Genomic DNA, 12,308 nt, shown 5'->3' on the forward strand with positions numbered 1-12,308 from the left:
TGGCCCTGCTTTTCAACAGGGGTGGCAAGTGGCCTAGCAGTTAAGAGCATTGGGCCAGTAACTGAAAGGTCACTGGTTCAAATCCCCGAGTTGACGAGGTGAAAATTCCACAAGGCACTTAACCCTAATTGACCTGGATAAGAAATTTAACAGGCAGCGCTGTTAAGAAAATAAACTGTCTTCATCTTAAAGCCTCTCAAGAGAATTCCTCACCCCTTTTAGATCTGCAAATAACCTGTAATAACCTTTCCATTTTCCACTGCAATCATTTGCTCCAGGAGTCAAGACAGTGGAAAATGTATTCCTTTCCATTGTGTGTAAAAGCCTAAAGGTGACTTGAATTATTGTGTGTTATTTTAGTGAAAGACACAATGAGCTCTAAAGCTGTGCATCCGCAAGATTGGATTATTTCACAGACAGTGTTTTGTTCTTGGCATCTGAACTGAGAAGATGTGCCATGATATTTGCCTCAGAAATTAAATTAACTCCTTCCAAGAAATGAACATCCATCTGATAAAGTCTGATACATGTGAAATAGTCCATTAAGCATGCCAATAACATTGACAAACATTCAATAATGTTGGCACCTAAAACCCTCACAAACTTTTACAGATGCACAATTGATTGCATCCTGTATCACCGCATGGTACGGAAAATGCACTGCCCACAACCACAGGGCTCTCCAGAGGGTGGTGAGGTCTGCCCAATGCATCACCGGGGGCAAACTACCTGCCATAGAGGACACCTACAGCACCCGATGTCACAGGAAGGCCCAAAAGATCATCAAGGACAACAACCACCTGAGCCAATGCCTGTTCACCTTGCTATCATCCAGAAGGCAAGGTCAGTTCAGGTGCATTAAAGCTGGGACCGAGAGACTGAAAAACAGCTTATATCTCAAGGCTATCAGCCTGTTAAATAGCCACCACTAGCACATTAGAGGCTGCTGCCTATATACATAGACTTGAAATCACTGGCCACTAGTCACTTTAATAATGTTTATATATTTTGCATTACTCGTCTCATATGTATATACTGTATTCTATTTTATTCTACTGTATCTTAGTCTATGCTGCTCTGATATTGCTCATTCATATATTTATACATTCTTAATTCTTAGATTTGTGTGTATTGGGCTGTGAAATTGTTAGATATTACCTGTTAGATATTACTGCACTTTCGGTGCAAGAAACACAAGCATTTCGCTACACCCGCAATAAAATCTGCTAAACACGTGTATGTGACCAATAAAATCTGCTAAACACGTGTATGTGACCAATACAATTTGATTTGATTGTAATAAAACCTTTTAAAAATCAATCAAATGAACTAGTGCAATACACCAGTCTTATTTTAGCAAGCAGCCATGAACAGGGTGTTAAAACAAGAGGGTGTTATTCAGCAGTAGTAGTTAAAAGTCCTGCAGTGTTTCAGCTGACTGAGACAGCCTACCGTACTCACCCACTCAGAACCACAATGAAATCCATGACGTTCCAGCCATTTCTCAGGTAGGAGCCTTTATGGAATACAAATCCCAATGCCACCACTTTAATCCCAGCTTCAAAGCAGAACATCCCAATGAAGTAAGGCTCTGTCTTTTCCTGTGAATAGAAAATGGACATATCAGACAACTACAGTACAAATTGGTCATGTTAACATGAAAGGTTAAAGAATAAAGCATATGCAGTGCCAGCATTTGTGTGGGCATTTATCACGCTTTAGGTTCATGGGAAAACACTTAAATCTGTTGAAAATTAATTACAAAAATAATGAGACATTCCCCTAAAGAAGACATATACTACAGGTCATAACAAGCAATTATTTTCCAATCCTTTCTGTTTTGCCCATTTCAAAGGCTTCTCTCAGACTCTTAAATGTGCTCAGGAAAGGGTTAATTACATTTTTCTCTCAGCAGACAGGTAAGCACTCCCATGTGCTCACAGAGGTACAATTAGCATGATCATATACATTTAAAAAAATATATATACAGTTGAAGTCGGAAGTTTACATACTTAGGTTGGAGTCAATAAAACTTGTTTTTCAACCACTCCAGAAATTTCGGTTAGGACACCTACTTTGTGCATGACACAAGTAATTTTTCCAACAATTGTTTACAAATAGATTATTTCACTTATAATTGACTGAATCGTAACTCCAGTGGGTCAGAAGTTTACATACACTGAGTTGACTGTGCCTTCAAACAGTTTGGAAGACTCCAGAAAATGATGTCATGGCTTTAGAAGCTTCTGATAGGCTAATTGACATCATTTGAGTCAAATGGATGTGTACCTGTGGATGTATTTCAAGGACTACCTTCAAACTCAGTGCCTCTTTGCTTGACATCATGGGAAATTCAAAAGAAATCAGCCAAGACCTCAGAAATTGTAGACCTCCACAAGTCTGGTTCATCCTTGGGAGCAATTTCCAAACGCCTGAAGGTACCACGTTCATCTGTACAACCAATAGTACGCAAGTATAAACACCATGGGACCACGCAGCCGTCATACAGGAAGGAGACACGTTCTGTCTTCTAGAGATGAATGCACTTTGGTGCAAAAAGTGCAAATCAATCCCAGAACAACACCAAAGGACCTTGTGAAGATGCTGGAGGAAGCAGGTACAAAAGTATCTATATCCACAGTAAAACAAGTCCTATATCGACAGAACCTGAAAGGGCACTCATCAAGGAAGAAACCACTGTTCCAAAACTGCCATAAAAAAGCCAGACTACAGGTTGCAACTGCACATGGTGACAAAGATCGTATTTTTTGGAGAAATGTCCTCTGGTCTGATGGAACAAAAATAGAACTCTTTGGCCATAATGACCAGGAAAAAGGGGGAGGCTTGCAAGCCGAAGAACACCATCCCAACTGTGCGGGGGTGGCAGCATCATGTTGTGGGGGTGCTTTTCTGCAGGAGGGACTGGTGCACTTCACGAACTAGGTGGGAGGTGGGGAAATGATGTGGACATATTGAAGCAACATCTCAAGACATCAGTCAGGAAGTTAAAGTTGGGTCTTCCAAATGGACAATGACCCCAAGCATACTTCCAAAGTTGTGGTAAAATGGCTTAAGGACAACAGTCAAGGTGTTGGAGTGGCCATCTCAAAGCCCTTACCTCAATCCTATAGAACATTTGTGGGCAGAACTGAGAAAGCGTGTGCGAGCAAGGAAGCCTACAAACCTGACACAGCTCCACCAGCTCTGTCAGGAGGAATGGGCCAAAATTCACCCATCTTATTGTGGGAAGCTTGTGGAAGGCTAATGTTTGACCCAAGTTAAACAATTTAAAGGTAATGCTACCAAATACTAATTGAGTGTATGTAAACTTCTGACCCACTGGGAATGTGATGAATGAAATAAAAGCTTAAATAAATCATTCTCTCTAATATTATTCTGACATTTCACATTCTTAAAATGAAATGGGGATCCTAACTGACCTAAAACAGGGAATTTTTACTAGGATTAAATGTCAGGAATTGTGAAAACTGAGTTTAAATGTATTTGGCTAAGGTATATGTAAACTTCTGACTTCAACTGTATATATACAGTCATATGAAAAAGTTTGGGCACCCCTCTGAGGCTGCATAATAATTTACTCTGTCGTCACAGAAAAGGATCACAGTGGCATGCCATTCATTTTCTAATTAAAGCTGAGTACTGGGGTATTGTCCAGACAAAGATTTTTAGTGTAGCAATATTAAGTTGTATGAAATTAAATCAGATGTGAAAAATAGGCTATGCAAAAATGTGGGCACCGTTGTCATTCTGTTGATTTGAATACCTGTAACTACTTAGCACTGATTCATTGGAACACACAATTGGTTTGGTGAGCTCATTAAGCCTTGAACTTCATAGACAAGTGCATCCAATCATGAGAAAAGGTATTTAAGGTGGACAATTGCAAGTTGTTGTTCTCTTTGACTCTCCTCGGAAGAGTGGCAACATGGGGGCCTCAAAACAACTCTCAAATGACCTGAAAACAAAGATTGTTCAACATTATGGTTTAGAGGAAGGCTACAAAAAGCTATCGCAGAGATTTAAGCTGTCAGTGTCCACTGTGAGGAACATAGTGAGGAAATGGAAGACCACAGGCACAGTTCTTGTTAAGGCCAGAAGTGGCAGGCCAAGTAAAATATCGGAGAGGCAAAGGCAAAGGATGGTGAGAATGGTCAAAAACAGCCCACAGACCACCTCCAAAGACCTACAACATCATCTTGCTGCAGATGGTGTCACTGTGCATCGTTCAACAATTCAGCGCACTTTGCACAAGGAGAAGCTGTATGGGAGAGTGATGCGGAAGAAGCCTTTTCTGCACACGCCACAAACAGAGTCGCTCGAGGTATGCAAACGCACATTTGGACAAGCCAGCTTCATTTTGGAATAAGGTGCTGTGGACTTGATTGAGTTATTTGGTCATAACAAGGGACATTATGCATGGCGGCAAAAGAACACAGCGTTCCAAGAAAAACACTTGCTACCCACAGTAAAGTTTGGTGGGGGTTCCATCATGCTGTGGGTCTGTGTGGTCAGTGCCGGTACTGGGAATCTTGTTAAAGTTGAGGGTCGCATGGATTCCACTCAATATCAGCAGATTCAGCAATAATGTTGAAGAATCAGTCACAAAGTTGAAGTTACGCCGGGGCTGGATATTTCAGACAACGACACAAAACACTGCTCAAAATCTACCAGGAACAAGTGGAAGAGGAACAAGTACAATGTTCTGGAATGGTCATCCCAGTCCCCAGACCTGAATATCATTGAGAATCTGTGGGATGATTTGAAGCGGGCTGTCCATGCTCGGCAACCATCAAACCTAACTGAACTGGAGATGTTTTGTAAGGAGGAATGGTCCAAAATACCTTCATCCAGAATCCAAACACTCATTAGAGGCAATCGGAAGCGTCTAGAGGCTGTTATTTTAGCAAAAGGAGGCTCTACTAAATATTGATGTGATTTTTCTATTGGGGTGCCCAAATTTATGCACCTGTCTAATTTTGTTTTGATGCATATTGCACATTTTCTGTTAATCCAATAAACCTCATTTCACTACTGAAATATTACTGTGTCCATCAGTTATTTGATAGATCAAAATGAAATTGCTGATCCAAACACCCAATTATTTATAAATGGAAATCATTGAAATTGTCAGGGGTGCCCAAACATTTTCATACGACTGTATATATAATAGCTGTAATAGCTATTTATAGAATGAGAACCAATTAATCCAGCTAGTTTCTCACTCTATTAAACACAACTGTAAAACTAACGAGCTGCTAACGAGTTAGAGGGGATAACTGGGACATGCCAAAACACCCATTTGATAAAATTCTATAGTATATACACTTATTTGTACTATATTGATGTCTGTTAAATGTGTCTTAAAGATAATCAATGATTTGGCATTATGAGGCAGCGGTGAACTCAGAGGTCCCAATTTGGAACGTTATGGTCTATGCCATGGCTCAACAGGTATACTGCATTCAGAAAGAATTAATACATAATGCAGGAAGTGAACACAGGAACTTTTTTATACGCCTTTCACAAAAAACTATTTTGTGAACAATTGTTTGTATTGGATCACGATGGCAATAAAATCAATAAAAAACTATACAATTTCACAAACATACCCCTGGAGCCCTACCCCATCCATAACATACCCCTGGAGCCCTACCCCGTCCATAACATACCCCTGGTGCACCACCCCATCTCAAACATACCCCTGGAGCCCTACCCCATCCCAAACATACCCTTGGAGCCCTACCCCATCCATAACATACCCCTGGAGCCCTACCCCATCCATAACATACCCCTGGAGCCATACCCCATCCATAACATACCCCTGGCGCACCACCCCATCTCAAACATACCCGTGGAGCCCTACCCCATCCATAACATACCCCTGGAGCCCTACCCCATCCATAACATACCCCTGGAGCCCTACCCCATCCATAACATACCCCTGGAGCCCTACCCCATTCATAACATACCCCTGGAGCCATAACCCATCCGTAACATACCCCTGGAGCCCTACCCCACCCGTAACATACCCCTGGAGCCCTACCCCATCCGTAACATACCTCTGGAGCCCTACCCCATCCATAACATACCCCTGAGCCCTACCCCATCCATAACATACCCCTGGAGCCCTACCCCATCCATAACATACCCCTGAGCCATACCCTATCCATAACATACCCCTGGAGCCCTACCCCATCCATAACATACCCCTGGAGCCATACCCTATCCATAACATACCCCTGGAGCCCTATCCCATCCATAACATACCCCTGGATCCCTATCCCATCCATAACATACCCCTGGAGCCCTACCCCATCCATAACATACCCCTGGAGCCCTACCCCATCCATAACATACCCCTGGAGCCCTACCCCATCCATAACATACCCCTGGAGCCCTACCCCATCCATAACATACCCCTGGAGCCCTACCCCATCCATAACATACCCCTGGAGCCCTACCCCATCCATAACATACCCCTGGAGCCCTACCCCATCCATAACATACCCCTGGAGCCCTACCCCATCCATAACATACCCCTGGCGCACCACTCCATCCCCAATCTTAGTCAACACATAATATAAAATAACAAAAACAAATCAAATAATAACAACAAACACTACAATAAAAAACAAAATACAACTAATGTCCAAGCTAACAATGTAGTCAAAAGTCATAAAACAAGACTAAGTGTTCTCGTTTTGCTGCAACTATCCAATTCTCTCCAATCTTTGGAGAAAATGTCAGATAACAATTAAATACCAAATTTCATGAATAAGGAATTGGGAGGGAAATTGTGTTTTTGAAATAAGCTTCTGCATGGATGGAGAACCCCACTGATGATGACTGACTTAAGACACAGTGTATTAGTAGATGGTTTACTCACCAGTCTCTTAGACATGGGGGTCTTGTCCTCTCCGGGCAGGTGCTGCTCCAGGGCCAGGACGATACAGTTGGCGATGATGGTGGCGAGGATCATGTACTCAAACGGAGTGAAGCAACAAGTTAAGGAAGAATACTTTGTCACAATATACTTAACATAAACTCTATTCTTCTCATTTTTGTAACCTGTGAGATTACAAAACAAAGACATAATGTAGAATTTCCATCCCAAAATGAGAGAGATATCATAGTGTGCTCGAATAATCCCCAATCAGAATGACAAGGATGACAGTATCATCACACCTATCTAAAACACCCCCTTCCTACTGCCTCACATTCCTAAGACATTTGATGAAAATCCCTCTCATTGATTAAATGTCAGGATGCATCTATTCTTCTTACTTCTCTGTTGGCAGGCAGACCAGTGTTAATCCAGCCTGCTGCTGAGCACCTGGCAGTGCTGTTGCTGCCTCCTCCTCTCCTCCATACAGCTGGCTGACTCACAGAGAACCTGACTGTCAGCTCCTCACAATGCCCTGATGCTGTCCATCTAGCCAGCCATGGAGAGGAGAGGGGCAGGAGACTGTTGTCCACAGTAGCTGAGGACAGTAGCAGGAGACAGGCCATAACCCTGAAAGCTGGAGGGAAAGCTGGAGGAGAGGCAAGTCTGGGTGTGCTGGGGATGTGTGGGAAGAGCAGGAGGCTGATCCTACAAAACAGGGCACTTTACTACAAGCTTGCCAAGGAACCCCTGGTGATTGTAGGTTTAAATGTGCCACAGGGATGAGCGAACGTTGCACATTTCTCTAATTTTGTGCGTGGGCACTGGATTTATTTTGGCTGTGTGGAAAAATGAGGTAGAGAATGAGGGAGCCTAAATCTCCTCGGTGGAGAGGGGGAGAGAGATCAATGCAAACAGAGCTGGCAGCTGAAGTTGCTGCCTGGAGGGTCACACAGGGACACCCCTTATTTTCTGAGCATTAAATAACTAAATAAACAAAAGCTCCAATACAGTAACACTTGTGACTTTCTGCTGTGATTAAATACTTCCTGGCCTGCTCTAATGGGAGCACTGAGCAAACTATATTCAACCAGGATTTATAGAAAACTCCTGTCCTCTTACATGTGCTAGAGGACAACCTACCATGATTCTCTCTGTCAGGGCCCTCCTCCACAACCACACCCTACTGTACCTCCATCCCCTCAGACACAAAGAGCAGCTGCAAGAAGACCATTGACACTGCACTCAGAGAGAAAGAGAGATAGGGGGGGGATAGAGAGAGGTATCCACGGCAACAGGCTCCTCTCAGCCAAAAGTCAGCGCTCACATTTAATTGGCGGCAGTCAGAGCTATCGCGACTCCCCACATGTTGCACAGCCCTCCTGACAATCAATACCAAGTCCTGCCTTATTCATTTCATTTGTGTGTAAAATCTCTTCTTCACTCAGTCAACAGTAATTTACACAAAACCATGTGTGTTTATATCATCGAATGTGAGAAGTGTGATTTCTCCAGGAATAGGTGTATCTACAGTATCGTCTTATAATTGGCCTATATTGAAGAGGGGCTGCGGAGAAACTTCTAGTTTTTTTTATCCCAATAATTCTGTTTTATCATTCATGAAATGCCTTCTGAGAAAACTGTCATTTATCCACGAAGGGGCTTTGTAATGAGGGCTCGTGGGGACGTGTGAGTCACATTGACAAGTTTGCGCTGGCTCCCGCTCTAAAACAGGTTAAAAATAGCAGTGGAGATGGAATGTGATACAGGGTGCATCTGTGCACATGTTCTTAGATTGGCTTCAAATCCTATTACACACATGGGGTAAAATAATGAATCGCTGTGGCTGAGTCAGGGTTCTCTTTCAATTACTCCTTTCAATATCTCACATGTGGGATTCACCTGAATCTCAGAAGCTCGAAAAACTAATCGCACACATCTGTCAGAGACAGACAGGTCGAGTTGCAAATGAGGTGAGCCTCTCCCCTCATGATAAGGAGCCACACACCTGCACTCTGCAAGGGGAGGCCCCTCTCTCGTCAATGGTTATCACATTGGATTATGGAAGCTATTATATTGGCCTATAATAGCAAGGGGTTACAGACTCTGGAGGGTCAAAACCTGGTTGCCTCTGCCAGGAGGCTGACATTTGGCCTCAAGTAGATCTTCCAGCAAGCCAATAATTCCAAGCACTAATCAAAATCCTCAAAGAAATTGTTAATTGACCAAAAAAAAACTACATTTTGCAATGACCATCTCATTCTCTGGACTTGAACCCCATTGAAAGCCTGTGGTTTGAATTGAAAAAGGCAGTCCATAAGCGCACACAAAGGATATCAAGGAGGAACGGTCTAAGATCTCCAATCTTATAGAACATTTTAGAAGAAAAAGGTTCAATATTGGTACCCTCGCTAGGGGAGCGTGCTAGAGTAAGTTTTAAGTTCCTCGGCGTACACATCACAGACAAACTGAATTGGTCCACCCACACAGACAGCATCGTGAAGAAGGCGCAACAGCGCCTCTTCAACCTCAGGAGGCTGAAGAAATTCGGCTTGTCACCAAAAGCACTCACAAACTTCTACAGATGCACAATCGAGAGCATCCTGTTGGGCTGTATCTCCGCCTGGTACGGCAACTGCTCTGCCCACAACCGTAAGGCTCTCCAGAGGGTAGTGAGGTCTGCACAACGCATCACCGGGGGCAAACTACCTGCCCTCCAGGACACCTACACCACCCGATGTCACAGGAAGGCCATAAAGATCATCAAGGACAGCAACCACCCGAGCCACTGCCTGTTCACCCCGCTATCATCCAGAAGGCGAGGTCAGTACAGGTGCATCAAAGCTGGGACCGAGAGACTGAAAAACAGCTTCTATCTCAAGGCCATCAGACTGTTAAACAGCCACCACTAACATTGAGTGGCTGCTGCCAACACACTGACTCAACTCCAGCCACTTTAATAATGGGAATTGATGGGAAATGATGTAAAATATATCACTAGCCACTTTAAACAATGCTACCTAATATAATGTTTACATACCCTACATTATTCATCTAATATGTATACGTATATACTGTACTCTATATAATCTACTGCATCCTTATGTAATACATGTATCACTAGCCACTTTAACTATGCCACTTTGTTTACATACTCATCTCATATGTATATACTGCACTCAATACCATCTACTGTATCTTGCCTATGCCGCTCTGTACCATCTCTCATTCATATATCTTTATGTACATATTCTTTATCCCCTTACACTTGTGTCTATAAGGTAGTAGTTTTACATTTACATTACATTTACATTTAAGTCATTTAGCAGACGCTCTTATCCAGAGCGACTTACAAATTGTTTTGGAATTGTTAGCTAGATTACTTGTTGGTTATTACTGCATTGTCGGAACTAGTAGCACAAGCATTTCGCTACACTTGCACTAACATCTGCTAACCATGTGTATGTGACAAATAAAATTTGATTTGATTTGATTTAGAGTATTGAAAACAGGGGTCTCAATAATTACCCCATTTTTTTGCATACAATATAGCTCAGTATTAGTGTTATTTATTGAATACAGTTTTTTTTGCATATATTTATCAAGGATGTCAATAATTGTGGACCTCACTGTGTATATTACATACAGGATGATTTTAAACAAACATGAGGAAAAGCCAAATAGTGCTTGTAGATGGATTCTAATAGTAAACAAAGACATTCAAACACAACAGGTGGCCATTTTTAAAACTGTTTAAGTACATTTCTGGTTGAACAAATATTGACATTCTCTTATGACTGAATGTCAGGGTTACATTCATTCATAAGAGAATGGATTGATGGAAGGCAACTTGTTGAGATAATTAGATCTAGAATAGCAAAGCTGTCTTTAGAAATGAGCTAACATCATTTTGAATGATCGCAATAAAATTACACACAGATCAACCAAGAATACTGGAACCAGGAGTAAATGTTGGGATATGCCAATGCCAGATCCATTGTGCCATCTGAAATTGAATGAAGCTAATTTGCCACTCCTGCTGTTGGGGGGAGGGTGGGGGCTCTAGAGGGTGGCGTCAGTCAGCACCCCATCCTTCAGACCTGCTCTGCCATGGACAGGATCCATTATTAAAGAAGTACCTACACCCCGGGGCACTTCCTGTAGCAGCCTCCCAGTGTTCATCAGACAGGGAGAGCAGGAGCTCTTCCTCCCCAGGCTCCCTGCACCAGAGTGGGCAACGTGTTTCCTTAGGCCTGCCTGGCTCCTCCACCCAGCCCCTGCCAGTCTCCACATCGACCCCTGACAGACCTGCTGCTCCTGCATCATGCCAGTCACGGATGCCTTGAAATAAACCCCTCATTGATCACTGCTTTTAATTGAGCAGTAGAAAAAAAGAGCTGCTTATACCAGGAAGCATGTTGTTCTGCACACAACTATGACCTTTTAATAAGGGACACGGGAAACCTAGAAAGTTGCACAACTGAATGCATTCAACCGAAACGTGTCTTCAGCATTTAACCCAAACCCTCTGAATGAGAGAGGTGCAGTGGGCTGTCATGCATAGAGAGCGTATTGTGTGCGTATTGTAGGATAAAGTAATCCCTCTCACCCCCCCCCCCCCTTAAAATATTTAGATGCACTACTGTTCCACTGGATGTCATAAGGTGAATGCACCAATTTGTAAGTCGCTCTGGATAAGAGCGTCTGCTAAATGACTTAAATGTAAATGTATGTTAAATGTGTGTTGTGCGCGCGCACGTGTGTGTGTGTGTGTGTGTGTCTTACGAAGTTCACGGTGGTTCATTTACCAGAGCTCTCTAAATGCTAAAGCTCAAGCTTATGAACAGCAGCCTGTGCTGTGTCACATCGTGACAGGAAATTACTCTGAATGAGACCATCAGTTCCAGTTCTAATCACTTTATACTACATGATACAGCAGACTGATCAGACGTCATTAGACGTAATGATTGTTCATTAATTTCACAAAGTTAATTAGATGAAATGAGACACTCCCTACACAATGCCACATTAACCTTGGGGTTAGTTCATGCACTTTCCACCCAACAAAACAGAAAGAGAGCCACAAACTGCCGAGAATCAGTCAGGAACTGCATAGACAACGATATGTTTGCAAGGAACCGAACAATAGATGGATTGAGGTTTGGAACTCTCTTTCTTATTGGTCTATTAACTCATTTACCATCTGGTGATGTCACCAGGCAGGCTAAAACTCCATCACACCTAAACGGGCTCAAATTTCAGGTCTTTTCAAACAGCTCTTACACTGTAAGGGCATTATCATAACTTTCACAATTTCACAGATTTATTCCAACCTTATAGTGCGGAAATATAAAGTAACAGTCAAGCGTTTGGACACACCTACTCATTCAAGGGTTTTTCTTTA

At 42.7% G+C, this 12,308-nt stretch overlaps 1 protein-coding gene across 1 annotated transcript in view; it reads right to left on the reverse strand.

The window, feature by feature from the left end:
* Positions 1-12,308, reverse strand: part of LOC115145081 (voltage-dependent R-type calcium channel subunit alpha-1E-like) — a 153,467-nt gene that overhangs the window by 95,811 nt on the left and 45,348 nt on the right. The window contains 2 exon segments of the mRNA XM_065002794.1: positions 1,462-1,601; positions 6,908-7,013. Of these exon segments, the coding sequence (XP_064858866.1) occupies positions 1,462-1,601; positions 6,908-7,013 (246 nt within the window).

This window comes from Oncorhynchus nerka, linkage group LG17 (assembly GCF_034236695.1).
Source record: "Oncorhynchus nerka isolate Pitt River linkage group LG17, Oner_Uvic_2.0, whole genome shotgun sequence".
Taxonomy (NCBI): Eukaryota; Metazoa; Chordata; class Actinopteri; order Salmoniformes; family Salmonidae; genus Oncorhynchus; species Oncorhynchus nerka.